The 16,227-nt window shown below is 43.5% G+C and overlaps 1 protein-coding gene across 6 annotated transcripts in view; it reads right to left on the bottom strand.

Annotated features, from left to right (window-relative positions):
* The window catches only part of tet3 (tet methylcytosine dioxygenase 3), a 59,390-nt gene that overhangs the window by 21,003 nt on the left and 22,160 nt on the right, over positions 1-16,227 (bottom strand). For 4 of the 6 annotated variants that reach the window (XM_086030097.1, XM_086030098.1, XM_086030099.1 and 1 more), the window contains one exon: positions 1,427-4,295. In XM_086030097.1, the coding sequence (XP_085886223.1) occupies positions 1,427-4,295 (2,869 nt within the window). Of the gene's footprint in view, positions 1-1,426; positions 4,296-10,628; positions 10,996-11,326; positions 12,630-16,227 lie in introns of those variants that run through there. The other 2 variants (XM_086030102.1, XM_086030100.1) reach the window with 2 other exon arrangements.

Below are 16,227 nucleotides of genomic sequence, written 5' to 3'. Positions count from 1 at the left end.
TAGTCAGCTGATGAGTTAAGTACTGAAAGTGTGTCTCTCAAGTTCAGAGGCAATAAGAGGTCACTTGTCTGCAGAGAGGCACCAGGGCGTGGCTCAGTGCAAACACTGGCATCACAGTGTATCCTGTAGTTACGTAACATTGAGGCAGCTCATTCAAGAGCAGTGTTACTATATATTACTGGGTTTATTAGCTGGTCCTGACACTTATTTGAGGCACAATCTGCAGCTGCAGTGTTCTGAATAGGTCTGAAAAATGATAACAATTTTTTTCAGGACTATACACAGGTATTTCCCAAGAAATTCTCTGGGATAAATGATAGCACTGTTCTTTTTTTAAGCCACTGTTATAGTGATGATGTTAGAGAAAAAGTACAACCAAGAATATTGACCATTGCATTGGAACCTAGAACCACAAAATATCTTAGATAAAAAACATAAATATCAATGACCCAGGCTCTGTTAACAAAAAAAAAAAAATATATATATATATATATATATATATATATATATATACTGCAATATATGTCAAGCGAAATTTAAAGAGATAATATTGTAGGGATGGACTGGGCAGAACCAATCATGTTGCTCCCCTTAAGATTAAAATAATGAGGACCACAACACAGCATGACTAGCACACAGGTGACCGAAAAACTAATCACTGGGAAATAAAGGCTGTCTTCATATAACATAAGATCGCTTTTTCTACTGTCCAGTTATTGTGTTTGCAACATCTTTGTGAAAGACTCCACACTTTTAAATTTATTTAAGAGACTATGCCACGATAGCTTAGCAATGGGGTTGTTTGAATGTGGATATGGACTTCCAAGAGGTAATAATAGGTAATAATTCATAATTATAATTATAATTACATTTAAAATTTGAATTCCTTGGGGGAAAAGGAGGCCTTTGGGGGTTGAGGTGATTTTTGTGTGTGTTTTGTTTCAAGTGGTCAACGCACCCGTTCAATTAATTATAGTGGAAGCAACCATAATCGGGATATACAGTAAAATATAATTATGTCACTGAGTTGCCATTAATGCACTGAAATAAATGCTGTGCATCATTTACTCAATGTTATTTCATCAAGTAGTTGTACAAAATCAAATCATCTGAATCTATATAGATTTTATTAAGCAGACTATACATCTACATTAATAACGTATTTGGATACAGATGATTTTATTTTGGGAAATCACTTGACAAAATAAAATTGAGTAAATTCAACCATCATTTTTTCAGTGTGCCTGACAATGATTTATAGCCATAGCCAACCATAGCTTCATAAAGCAACATATACAATATATTTTAAATACAGAATAAAAACAGAAATTCAAAGTATAATTCTCAGTGATGTGTTTTGTATTTCTTTTGCACTATTGTACATAAATTCTGGTATAGCGCGCAAAATAATGACGCATTGACTCACCCACACAGGTGCAGGTTGGAAAATCTGCTTGGAGATCTTTAGAAGGGGTATCCAACAAGCTTCTGGTGGGTGTGTCTAAAAAGTTCATGGGGGACTCTAAGAACCCTTTCAAAGATGGAGAGAAAGGCAGACCATCCTTGGTGGGCGTGTTCTCCTCCGAGTAGCAAGTAGTGGAAAGAACAGCTACATCACCCGTGGCTTCAAATTTCATTCGTTTAGGCATGGGGGAACATGGTATGCTGAACGTTTCCTCTATCTGACTATGTTGTGGATGTTTTTCAAGTGGAGGGTCCTGATTTTCAGAGATGGTGGACTGAGGCTCCAGTTGCTCCTTCACTGGGGTCACTGCGGATATCTGATTTGAGGCAAATTCACTTTGGCCTTCAGACTCATCTTTATTGGTATCCATCTCCTTTTTGTTCATATGAGGAGTGGAGCTGGACTCAGGAGTGTGATTGAAGGATGGCTGACTCTGGGTGGTAGATGATGTGTGATCCTGGGCACTGGACTGGGACTCATTCATGATCTGCGAAGCTGTAACTGTCTCAGACATGGCTTCGCTGGAAGGTGTGTCTGCAGCTGAGTCCCCAAATTCTGCTTCAAACTGCAGGATCAGTTCTTCATACTTAGGGTCTACGTTTACGAGACCCGGTAATTGCGAGGTGTTTGGTATAGAAATGGAGGTCAGTGCTGAGGCAGTGCTAGCGTTGCTATGGACTAAACTACCCACTTCTTCTGACTTAGGATGGGTTCCATGGGCCATATGTGGAGGCACAGAGCCCATCATGGTGGGGTTGTTCGACGACAAAGCAGAGTTGGTGGAAGAGGGAGTCATTGAGAGGTTGGAAATTGATACCTGAGATTGGGCTGGGGCAGGGAGGCCTGCAGCAGCCGCCTGAGTGGAGTTACTGTGGGAGGGTAAAAGGGGCAGTGAATGTGGTTGCAGGTTATTCAGAGTATTGGCTCGGCCCGTCATCGGGTCTGATGTTTTTTCCACAGTTATCTGACTCTTAGGCAGGAACGTTGGCACAGAGGCTTTTTGCTTGGTCTTTTTGATTATAATCTGTTTGGGTTTAGGAAGGGGAGGGCCTGGGAGCATCCCACCCATAGTTTTGATGACAGGGGATCCTTGGCTGATTTTTTTCCTCTTGGGCTCCTTGGGTTCCTGTTTTATGCTCAGATGATTGAAACCATTGGCTTCCATCTGTGGCCACCATTTTTTTAAGTTTTGGAACGGTGCAGGGCCTGGTGCGCCAAAGCCAGGGGAATGACTAGAGAAGAGGTTTCTCTTGTAGTGAAGGTGCTGTTGCAGAGCTGCCTGAGTTGAGTGTCTAATGGCTGCTTGACCAGGAGACATGGGAGTACCAGGGTAGTGGCGAACCTGCAACGGACCATTATCCATGTTGTAATGTCCCATGGACACAGAATGATCACCAAAGTCTGTCTCTTGCTTTATCCTGGGCAAAGGTGGTTTGCCAAGTGCCTGCATGCCTTCATTCTCGGTAAGATGATGTGTAGATGGGAGCTTGAAAGATGCATTTGCAAACTTTCCATTGGTGTCACCCAGAAGCAGTTTGAGCTCTGACATTGGGTCTGACCTAGTGTGAGGTGTACCAGCATAGCGGGACAGGCGTTCTTCAGAACCTCCGTATCTGCCCTGTACCCACTGCCCGGCACTCCGGCCAAAACACTGAGGATTTCCCTGCCCTGGAAAGGGAGAGGTAGAAGCATGGGGGGGCTGGCCCTGCGATTGGGGCCTGTGGTACTCACAGGACACTTCTGCCTGCTGGTCAGTGTGTAATCCTGGAGGGACGGACTGAGAGCGTGATGATGGACAGGTGACTGCAGAGGATGGAATCAAGTTAGTGCAATTTGGAGGTGAAGATGCAAGATTTTGAGTATGTTGGTGATGATGGAGGTTATTATTAAGGATGGCTTGGTCTGGAGCACCAGCACCTTGAGTCCCAGTCCCAGATAACTGTGTAAGGGCTTCTATGGCAATAGCTGTTTGAAGACTGACGTTTCTTTCCTTGGCTATAGAGAGCACCTGGGGAGAGCAGGGAATTGGAGGAAGTTTCGAGCAGGGTACTTGGCCAGCATGAGGACCTTTTGTTCGTTGTTGTTGTTGCTGGGGGTATGAAGAAGTCTGGTGTAGGTGGCCACCATTTGCCTGGAGATAGGGCTGATTCTGCAGATGGGATTGCTGAATATTAGGCTGTAAATGTGGCGAATCAGTCCTCTTGCTGGTGTCTTGAGTCTGACTGGTTGCCAACTTAATCTTCTTCTCCAGCCACTCAAGGTAGTCTGGACAATCAGGCCCATCACAGTCGCAGTTAGGAGGCTTGTGACCATGTTTTGCATGGTTCAGTGCTGTCTGCAGGGTTTTCATATCTTCTGCAGATGGGTGGTTTGTGTTAGGACCCGCTGCAGAGTTTCCAACCCGAACCCCGCCAGCGCCCATTTCCCGGGTGAATTTCTCATACAGCTGCATCATGTCCGGCTGCACTTTGATACAGGAAGGGGTGGAGGAGGGAGGTAAGGTGCCGGCAAGGGCAGAAAAAGTGACCAGATTGTGAGCATCTTCCATATCCACATGGTGGACAGGTTTACTTGGGTTTGCATAACTGCTGTTATGTTTCAACGATGGTTCCTGTTGAACTTTGCCAAGTGTTGGCACCCAGCACTGCTTTTGAGGTACATCTGCTGCCCTCTTCTGCTCTGTTTCTATAGATGCCTCATCATTAGGGTAGCAATTCACCCCATTGGACAGTTCCAGGCTCAGCATGCCTTCCTGGAGGCGGTCATGTGACCCAATTTCCATCTGGTCTCCACCTCTGGGGCCATCCAATGTAGTGACTTCGTGAACAGTCTGAAAGACAAACAAACAAAAAGAGTACTGATAAATTTTCAAGAGTGTGACTTGTTGCTACTAATGAAACAGTTCTAGAAAGTACACACTAAAACGTTTATGCACATTTATGGATTCCCAAATACAGTAACTAACTGAAAAATAAGAGTATCTTGAAACCTTTTCGGATAAAGACAAGATAATAAAACCGATAAAGACACGTCCATGTCGGCAAGAACTGCTCACGATCGGACCATCATGATGTCAAATCACACTGAGGCAACGCAAGTGAAGGACATAAATGTGGCACCGTTTTTTTTCACTCTCTTAGGATGAGTCAACGGACGTAAGACATTTATCCCAGTTCAGCGTGATTGCAAGATATGTTGTCGGTGACACACTATACGAGGAAAGTCTTGCTGTTTTGACTATGAAAGGAACAACAAGAGGGGAGGATTTATTCAAGTCCTTCACTGAGTTCGCGAAAGAAAAAAATCTCCCCATGGATAAACTTGTTTCGATGTGCACTGATGGCGCTCCGTGCATGGTGGGGAAAAACAGAGGATTAGTAGCGCTTCTTCGTGAGCATGAAAAGAGACACATCTTAAGTTTTTACTGCATCCTACATCAGGAGGCGCTTTGTGCTCAGATCTGTGGCGAGCAATTTGGTGAGGTGATGTCACTGGTCATTTGGATGGTCAACTTTATTGTAGCTGGAGCTTTGAATGATCGCCAGTTGGAGGAAGTTGGAAATAATTATCCTGGTCTGCTTCTGCACAGCAACATGCGTTGGTTGTCAAGGGGGAAGGCGCTCAGCCGTTTTACAGCTTGTCTGAGCGAAATCCGGACTTTCCTTCAAATGAAAAATGTCGAGCATACCAAGCTCAGCGGACACTGAGTGGCTCCTGAAGTTCCATTATCTCATGGACATGACTGAACATCTAAACCAGATCAATGTCAAAATGCAAGGCAAAGGAAATACAATCTTGTCCCTGCAGCAAGCATTTGCATTTGAAAACCAGCTAGAACGCTTCATCGCCAACATTGAAACCTGAAGAGTTTAAAGTTGCATGCACAGCAAGTGTCCTTGCTCAACATCCTGATCTTCAGCAGCTAGCTTGCTTCACGTCTAATCTCCTTCAGTCATTCAAAGCTTGCTTTGGAGAATTTCGTGAGCGCACTCGTCTTTTTAAATTCATTACCCATCCACATGAGAGTACAGTGGACAGCGCTGACCTGAGTTACATCCCCGGTGTCTCCGTCAGAGATTTTGAGCTCCAAGCTGCTGACCTGAAGGCCTCAGACATGTGGATGAATAAGTTCAAGTCATTGAATGAAGATTTGGGAAGACTTGCTCGACAGCAAGCAGAGTTGGCGGGCCAACGCAAGCGGTCAGAAATAAAAAAAACTTCAACCCGCAGACCAGCTGATTGTCAAAACTTGGAATGCACCTCCCGTCACATACCACACACTGCAGCGTGAGTGTTGCCGTACTGTCAATGTTTGGCTCTAAGTATGCATGTGAGCAGTCTTTCTCACCTTTTAAGAACATCAAGACCAACTCACGTTTAACGGATGGAAGTCTCAACGCGTGCATGAAGCTTAACCTCACCACGTAACAACCAGACTACAAAGCCATCAGCAAAACCATACAGCACCAAAAGTCGCATTAATGGTAAGAAATACTCTCATTGAAACTCATTGAATACCAACACCGTAACAATGTTAGGAAAAATAATTCAGACACTTATTGTACTTTAAAAGTATTGAAATTACAAAAAATGCCTACATTTGCTTGTATTTTTACTTTTAAATTCCAAGTATGGCTCTCAAGGAATTACTTTCAAAAGTATATATTGTTCATGGCTCTCTCGGCCAAAAGGATTCCCGACCCCTGCTCCAGACAATGCCAGTGTTATGTATAAAGGGACAATCCATGGCAGAATTGTTTGCAAATTGTTGAAGCATGCAGAATAGTCTGTTATAAAGTTAGCTACCCATAGTACAGGAAGACACACGGAGTAGTGAATGCAGAACAGGAATTGTCCTTTATTATAGATATATTCAAATGAATGTGCCAAACATGTACTCAAACTTTCAGACTCAAATAAACTACTGTCTTAGTTTGGTGGGTAACGTTAACTCTGCTGTTATAGATATTGTACCGGTTTTAGTAATTTAGAGGTGTCTTTTTGTAAACATTGGACTCATCGCAACAAAATGTGTATTAATCACAAAACTGGAATCAGTATCAGTGATAGCAAGGCAAACTGCTGTGTCATTTAGTTGTCTAAAAAGAGAATAACTAATGAAACCAAACGTTTACCATATGATAAATGACACTAACATCAATCTGGCCTAGGATGTTAAATGCATAACTCATTTATGAAATTATGGTTATTTTCTGATTTACTATTAAACTGGAGTTTCAGTGCATGAATTTGTAACTCCAATTCACTAGCAAAACACTACACATGAACAACTCACAAGCTCCTCATAAAATACGATTAAAGAGTCAAAGGAGGCATGACCAACATAGATCATTCATGAGCAAACACAGAAATCATTAACAGAGTCCACGTAGCGGCCTACTATTCCAGATTGCAGAAAACAATGACGGACTGATATTGCATCTTAGCACTTTGGTTGAAGTAAATGAACTGTGTTGACTTGAATTTGTGTTAGCATTTTACAATACAAAAGTTGTATCAAAAATACTTCCCTCAAAAAGAGAATAATGCGCAGTTTTGAGTGACATTGACAAAAAGATAATCATTTAGACATAATGTATAGCTAATAGGGGTGTAACGGTACGCTAAATCACCTTTGGGTTCGGTTTGTTTTTTTGGAAACATCAGTTCGGTATATTTTCAGTACAAAAAAACAGATTTTTTTTTTTAGATATGTTTATTTTGAAAAGATGACCAGTAAATGGTACATTTTTTTGAAAAAATAAATAAAAGTGAACCATTCGCGTGATATTCTAAGGAATTACACCAGAATAAAAAATACACTAACAATAAAGCTCTTCATTTTGTAAATTATTAGACACTGAAATCTTTAAACACCCAGCAGTAACAGCCTATGACTATGACACATCTAAGTATTCACGTTAAAGACAAGTTGTCATTACAGTACATATATAAACTTTTTGTGATGAAAAAAAAAAATACATACAATAACAGTTACAATTATTGATAACTGTATTAAAACTCTTTATAATGAAAAAAATACTGTAACTTTAAAAAGTCTTTATGAAATTGTATACACTTTTTAGGCAATGAAATCTTTGAATGTTGAACAGCATATTGTAACGAATTGGGTTAGCTGTGTTGTGGTCAGATTTGTATGTTGCTGAGTTGTTATGTTTCCGAGGTTCTTGAATGCATCATACGGCAAGTGTATGGAGCAGCGGAGAAAGAAGTGCGCGAGCAGTTGTACTTAGATTTTAAAAAACGGGATAATTAAACTATGTCTAACGGCGTGTCCCTGGAAGACACTACAATATGATAAATCTCGCTATTTAAGTTTGACGTTTTTGCTACCTCGTCTAAGAAACATTCAGTCGGATGATGCCGTGCATGTTAGACGTGCTACCTGCCGCCCATCTCATGTAGCAATGTCGGCACACAACTTTCGGACTTAAACACGTAGCTTTCCCCATCGGCGATTTTAACAGGACAGCCAGAATGTTCCCAAACAGGAGACCGCTCTCTCTTTTGTGCCGCTACCTCCTCTCCCACATGCAACAGTCAGCAGCGCCGGTGCGTAACGCAAGTGGACCGAACCGAACATGCCATACCGAAACGTATCAATACACACACGTGTACCGTTACACCCCTCGTAGATAAACTAGGCATCTAGTTTTTCATTATAAAGGCATACAGATCGTATTTCAGAGCTCAAGTGGTTCTATATACAGTCCATTGACGCAGTATATACAGTGATGAGAAAATATGAGATGGAGATGCTAATGCTAATCGGCAAACTGATGTGACGTGCAGAGTAAGTGCTTGGGTGTGCAGTACATTGGGATGCCAATTTTTATATTTATTTTTTTACAATTCGTCATGTATATTACAGCGCAACAGTTACTACAGCGTATTATGTAAAAGAATACAAATAATTATGCATCCTGTTCAATTGCACAACACAATCATTACTCTACAACCATAATTGTTAATAAATTATGGCTTCAATATTTGTACCTTGTAATGGTGCAAAGAGTTGTAGCCTGAATCAAATTCTAATATTTCAGTGTGCCAAAACATCAAAAATATCTTTATCTATGGATCGATTCTGTTTTCAACTGTAGTAAAGAAAACAAGTGGCTTAAATCATATTAATCATATCGCCAAAATATCTCTTTTTTTGTAATCGAGCTTTGCTAAGGGACGATATGTCTATTTTGTATTAAATTGATTTCATTAGAGCTTCATGAAAATGCAGAATTTGAATGAAAAGAAGCAGAGAAAAATAAATATGATACTTTCTGACCCTTTTAACAGGAAATATATCAACTTTCACATTTAAATAACCAATTCAGAAATACTTCAATTATGATTTTTGCACTTACACTTTTACACGTTACGTATATATTGAATCCCTTCACAGCATTACTGTGAAGGGATTCAACATATACCATGATAGGAATTTCAGGACATATCATTAAGCCCTGAATCTGACAAAAACATGGGTAAAAGAATTACATATAATATAATTTTTATGTAGAAAGAATATGTACATTACTACAAAATGTAAAACAATTTTGGTTAAAAAAATATTTTGAAATACACTACTACACATGATTGCTTATGTACACATGTATGATGGCAAGCAGTAGGTCATAATTTCTGAACTATGTTAAAAACCTTGAGAGAGGGATGCCTCTTGCTCAAAAAGCCTCTTTAGTGTCCTTGGATTATCAGAGTAATACACTCTAAAAACAGTTGGGTTAAAAATACAATCTTGCGTCAAAAATGGACCAATCCACTAATTGGGTCAATTTGACCCACCTTTTTGCTTTGTTTTGTAAAAAAAACAGCCCAATTTTTGGGATTGTTTTGTGAAAAACTCCCCATTTTTGGGGTTGTTTTCTGCAATAACAACCCAGAAAAATGGGTCAAATTGACCCAGTAGTGGATTGGTCCAATTGTGACCCATAATTGTGTTATTTTTAACCCAACTGATTTTAGAGTGATTCACTTTAAACACGGTGGGTTAAAATAACACAACATGAACCAATTTATGTCATGTTTGTACAGTAAATGGTACAGTACATTAGTGAATATGGCACCGATTTGTGAAATTCATTGAATAATGAGTGATACCAATAAATGTTCACCCTACAGGAGTCAAATAAGACCAATTCAAAATGTCTTCTTGTTGCTTGATCTGGGTATCGGTCAACCCATGTCCAGCTTCCCCTATCATGCCAATAGTGTTTAATTACCGGACAGGCAGTACGTTCAGATCTTTTGAAATCACCTTCTGTGCTGCATGTCTGGTGCCGATCTCAGGGGGTGGTGATGCTAGTGCTAAGAGGTGGTTTGGGGTTAGAAGAGAGGGGGTTGGCGGGGGTGGCAGCGAACAGCCGGCAGGCAGTACGTGAGAGGCCCCATGTCTGCACTATCAGCGGCATCAGACGCTAAAGAGGAAGGGGGTGGGGGTGGGGGCCGTGTGCGGCTGTTATGAGAACTGCAGTGTGTTGAAACAGACTGCAACATCCCACTATCACACACACACTACCGCTCACTAACGCTCTCCTCTTACACTTTAAACATGCAAAAGCAACGTGGGAAAAGCGAACTGAGACGGACCACAATGATGGATTTTGTTTGAGCAACATCTACCAACTATGATGCAATACACAGTGACAGATCAGCTTTTATTCAACGTGTCTGTTTGTCACCGCTGGAAATTCAGTGACACTATCTGAGTGCCTCCCACTGTACAAACAACGTGATATTTAATTTAATGTTTACGAACCGAACATTCTCTCTCTCTGAAACAGGAACACACACACGCACACCCTTTGGCAAAAGTGCATTGAGAGGTGGAAAAAAAAATACCTCAGGAGCCCTTTAAATCCAGCGCTACTCCTCAGCTCAATTGACGCTGACAATGAAAATGAAAGAGGGAGGAGACAAAGCATATAAAGAGCGGTGTTGCTAAGGGGCTTCAGCCACTGAGGAGACAGCTGAACCCAAATCCCTGATTCACAACACTCGCCATCCTCCTTCTTGTCGCCCCCCAACCGCCTCTCCCCCCCTCCCTCCCTTGACTGCCATGCTGCCCAGAAGGAGCAGGAAGCACAAACCCTGACAATATGAACAGAGCTCAAGGACAACTTACATGGTGCCAGACGTCCAGACAGAGAGACCGGTCGGAGGGCAGAAAGCTGAGGAGCCGGCGGGGAGGAGCATGAGCAACGTTCAAGTGTCAGAACGGCGTACGAGCAATCGGAACGTTGTAAATTCCTCCTTATTTCATCCAGCCGGACGGAGAGAACAGCAAAATCCACATGCGTGCATTCACACACTGCCAGCCACGCATAAATAACACACCTCCCCCTAAGACCTTGGTCATTCTCTCTGCGTCCCCTTATGGCTGCCACTTTGCGTTCTCTCCTTTTTCTTTTCTCATTATCTCCGTCTGCTCCTCCCTTCCCGTTTTCAATATCCTCTTTCTTTCTTTCTCTCTCTCGGCTACACATGCAGTCGGCTTCTCAGTCAACACCCTCCCCCCCATCTCTCCTCTCTCTCCCCCACTCTCCTCCCCTTCCTCTCATGCAGCCTTTGCATCCATCTCCACTGCTCTCTCTCTCTCTCTCTCTCTCTCTCTCTCTGTCTCTCTCGCTCTCTCTCTCCCTCCAGTGTGCGCAGAGCGAGGGGCCATTATCTGAGCCACAGCGGGCACGTACGATGGAATGGAGGAGCGTGCAGTGAGCAGAAACAGAAAGCGCTATAGGCTATAGTCACTAGGAAACAGCAGGAACCGACTGCCTTCAGCTCCACCCAATGCACTCTCGTTTGTCACACAGAGGGCTTTACCTAAGCTTTTGGGTTTGTCCATTTCAACCCGGCATAAGACTGGTTTTGTCCGATGTCGCGCGTCGCTTTCGCCCATCAGCGGAAGCCACGGGAAAAAGCCACATCGGATGGCTTGAGCATGCCTCCTGCAATTGTTGATTTCCTTCCGAGTACATCCTCTTTGGTGAGGGACGTAGCGACCGAGGCTGGTTCCCCACATGAAGAAACCCGCAGTCGATCCCGAAGTGAAGTCGCACGAGAGGGAGTGAGCTTGTCGCCGGTCTTGCTAGCCCTTCCGCAAAGAATGAAGGGAGGAACCGGAAAAGAAGGGGTTTGGATACGATCTTGTCGTTCTGCGACATGAGAACGGAGATCGGATGAATAAACGGCAATGTGGGATAAAACTACACGGTGGGAAAGGGGAGAGGGAAAATTGGATTACGCTTGGAGTTCAGCGAGGATGAGGGGCAGGATAACGAGAGGGATAAGGGAGATACTGCGTCAGCGCAAAGCGGGAATTCTATGGAGAAGTTCCTCTTGCTTTGCGATGGATGACGGAACAGAGAGGACGAGTCACTTTTGGGATTCCGGTGACTGGCAGTGACACGCCAATTGCATTTGCAAAGGCACGAGCCTCGCCGACTTGCCAACCGGGCCAAGATCACAGCGCCTGTTGTTGGCTCCTCACCATCGTTCTAGCATCGCTGTCGAGCGCTTCCTCTCGCCTACTTGCTGGCTGACTGGCCTTGAGGAGTCGCCTGTCTTCTCAATAATCGCCGGGCTTCGGCGCACATCCGCGGCCAGGTGAAGGAAGGAGAAGAAAAAACATGGCTGCCTCCTCCAAAGCAGACCGCCGTCAGCCGCTGCGTAGTGTCATTCTCTTAAATTACTGAGCGTTTGCAGACTTCGCCATTCTTTTGACTGTGTGACTTCCTCCCCTACTTCGGTCTTTCTCCGTCTCTCTTAGCCTCCCCGCTCTGTCATTTTCTACAAGCTTTCTCAGTCCGCCTCCCTCTCCGTTCACTTCCCGGAGCCTTTTCTCGTTCAAGCTTACTGCGGCTTTCTCCGGTGCTGACGATTGCACGTTGTCTGCCTCTCCGCCGCCACATGTATTTTTATATAAACACGCAGAAGAGATGAGCGTCATCCCAAAGCAAAACGGCGCAGCCTGAGCCTTCCGAGGGAAGGACAGAAGTGGAGCATAGGTCACGTGACCAGAGAGGGCCAATGAGCGAGAGGAAAGGCGGTGGGCAGGCGATGCAGGAAGCACATGTTGATGACATACTGGAGTTGCATCATCGGCGTCATCATGTCATCCTTAGCACCCGCGTCTCCCCCCCCCCACCTCCCCCCCACCAACACGTTTGCCTCCGCCACCCGACGGGCATCGCCCAGCGCACGCACACTCCAAAACTTGCACTTTCATTCAACCGACTGTTCTGGCTTACTCCCCCCGGCTGCAGTGACACAGCAGTTCAGGCTCGATACTCGTCTTGGATCACATGCGCGACACTCAAACGTTCTCTTTTTAAAGTCAACACTACACTCTGGCTGAATGCTAACATTATCTAACGTTGACTAACACGAGATAGAATACTGTAATAATAAAGTAACAAGACACGACATCGCCCTCATACAAAAGTGAATTTCTAACTGAGGGAGCATAACGAGTAGAATAAAATTAAATATGTCAATTAAATGTGAGGTTGGGCCATACTAATCAATCGACTTCTTTGGATTACAAATGCTCAATATTGACGTACAATAAACTGAACATGTTCATTTAATCAATTCAGTGTGGTTAAAGCCTTAGACAGAAGCAATGCCACAACGCTTACAATGACTGGTTGTCGGTTGAACAACCAGGGGTGTCCAGCTCCGGTCCTCAAGGGCCGCTTTCCTGCCCGTTTTCCGATTCTCCTTGCGGCAACACACCTGATTTAACTGATCAGCTCATCAGCAAGCTCTGAAGAAGCTTGATAACGATCATGATCTCTTGAAACAGGTGCGTTGCAGCTGGGATAGATGGAAAACAGGCAGGACGCCGGCCCTTGAGGACTGAGTTTGGACACCCCTGAACCTGACATCACCTCGTGGGCACAATGAATTTCTAACTCTAACTGAACATACTGATGGGGAAAAATAAAACTAAGAAACTAAACACAACTCAACTTTATTTGTAGGGCACGTTTCAAAAACAACCTCAACTGGAACTGTAAGTGCCGAATACAAATAATAATCAAACATTCCGTTAAACAGTTCAACAATTTAAAACAAGAACAGCAACAATAATGTGCCCATTGTGAAACTAATAAAGGTTATCCTAAAACACTAAAACAAGGGCAGTATCATTCTGAGCTGAAAAAAAAATGTACATAGTAATTACATAAACACATCGATACAAACTAGTAAACGTAAACAGCATCATGCCAACAGTATACTTTGCATGACAGTAAAAATGACTTACAGTAAAGCTGCCGTAAGCTGGCAGCGATTGTAATTCTAACACGACTCCCAAAGCATTCTTTGGTCCGACCATCACTCGTACAAGCTGCTCTCCTTTCACTGTATTTCTCCAATTGTCTTTTCTTTGTCTCTGTCATTCTCCTTTTCTCAGCAGCACACAGGAAAGGTAGGAGGCATGACTGACAAACACGAGTCGATTCTGAGCAGCGTGTTGCTTTGACTTGCATATGACTAAGCCTGAGTCATCAGTTCTTCCAAATGACTGCTGGCATAAACCCCCTAAAACACCACGGCTGAGTTGAAGTCATCGCGGGCAACAGCGGTGGGAGGTCTGCCTATGAAATAGACTCGTTATTTGTTCCCGATCTTTCCATATCAGCCATTGAGTTTTGTTTTGCCTTTCATCGCTAAAGTTTGGACCCGCAAATTTCCCTTCCCTCGGAGCCAATAAAACCTCACGTGAGCATCACCCATGAGCTCCTCCTCCAATCATATAGCGTCAGCGGAATCCTTTTTTCTCTGCCGATTCCATTGACCTCCATACGCAATCGCCCCTCCCCCGCAAAACAAGCCTCATTGCCCTGAAGCCTAATGGCATCAAGGTCATCTGATCTCACTCTCTCGCCACCCCCTCACTGTGCTTTTGCTTTTTTTTCTTTTTTCTTTACCTTCGCACTTCTCTTCCAACGCCTGTTTCTCATTACAGGCTCAGACAGCCAGTGCAACAAAACATTCACACTGCGCACAACATATGAAGGGACAGTCAAGGGTAATCCACCCCCCACCCCCCCCAACCCCCATCTTGTTTCACATGCATATGACTGCACACACGCATGCTAGTGTGCATACAGTATTGGATTGTTTGCTAAGGGTCAGTGGGTTTATTGGAGGGTGGGACCAGAGGCAGCAGGGCTACGCAGAGCGCATACCGTTGTGCACTCCTCATTTGCAAGAATGTCATCTTCATTTGAAGCTTTTAATGATTTACTTGGGCCTTCATTTTCCAAAGTGGAATGACTATACAACATACTATATCCTCAATGATTTTTAAAAGAAGGATCGTGTGTAGGACTTTTCAAACCTATTTGATAAAATGATTCATGATCACCCTCCGAGCATAATTATTGCCATTACGGCTGAATGGGCAGTACACACGCCTGTCTCACAGTCAATGATCCAAGTTTGAATTTCTGTCGGATCCCTATAGGGAGTTTGTATGTTCTCTCCATCCTTGTGTGTATTTTCCCCGGGAACGTCCCCAAAACATGCTTCTTAGGTTAACTGGAGAGTCTAAATTGATTGCTTGTCTATATATGTGCCCATGGAAAGTCCGCTGAGAAACAGTAATCTCCAGTTAGTTGCGACGCTAATGGGGACAAGGGTTATAGAAAACGGATGCATGAATGAGGCCAAATAGCTCATTCTTTGTCTTGTTGGACCATACAACTTTTGTCCGGAAGGCTGTAAGATTTGTTCTTGTGGGCAGCTGCAAATATCAGCTGAATCATGAGCTTCTTTCTTGCATGACGTCTTCTCATTATGGTTAAACTTTCTTCACTTTGCAAAGTAAAGTTTTCAGCAGTTCCTAATTCATGGCACTTTGGTAGTTCCTGGGTTGTTTCTGAACTTCCTCAACAACTTCCCTCCAGCTGAGCGTGACAGCTTCCACATCTTGGCAAAGCAGTAACACAGCCAAATAACTTTGTTTGAACTGATGATTCTACAGTTGATTAGGAATGGCTCCCAAAGACTTCTCCAAAGGACTTTTGGCCAATCCACTGAGTGCTTTGACAGAAAAGCACAAGTGTATGTATATAAATTAGGGCTCGTACAGACTAGTCGACTAGTCATTTGGACAACTTAACAGTGCTACTCCATAATGACGTTGAGAGCAACTAGTCATGTCAGCATGTTTTTGGCTTGAAGGCAGAGCGACCTGAGTGTGATGAGCGAGTTTAGTCCGTCACCTTAATTGATTTAAATTGTCTTCGATTTTTGAAGGCACGGCTTTGGTAAGTGAGACCAAGTAAAGACGAAAAAAGCCACTCTCAAGCAAATTTTGAGCAATTTTTCCAATCACACTTTCAAAAAGTGGAAGGAGAGCGTGGAATCATTACACCGCACATGCAGAGGTCTGCGATTATATGCCAACAGCGCAAATTCACACCATGCAGAATTCACAGGTGTGGCCTGGCCAGAACAAGGGTAGAAAGTTGTGACAACTGTACCTGGCCGTCCCAGTGGTAAGCACACCAGCTGGGCTTCTCGTGCTAAATGTCGGGAGGTATGACTCGGTCTGGACACCCACCACCAATCCCCCCCAAAACCAAAATAACAACAAAGCGACAGGCTCCAAGTTGGCCTAAACAGTCTTTACTTGATCTTGCTCTTCACCATTTGAATTAAAAAAAAGAACATTTATTGCCACCTGTGTGGATTACAGAAGACTTTTGGCC

The sequence above is a fragment of the Filicampus tigris genome, chromosome 5, assembly GCF_054856515.1.
Source record: "Filicampus tigris isolate MCC_2025a chromosome 5, RoL_Ftig_1.0, whole genome shotgun sequence".
Taxonomy (NCBI): domain Eukaryota; kingdom Metazoa; phylum Chordata; class Actinopteri; order Syngnathiformes; family Syngnathidae; genus Filicampus; species Filicampus tigris.
This window is presented reverse-complemented; position numbering and strand designations above follow the sequence as displayed.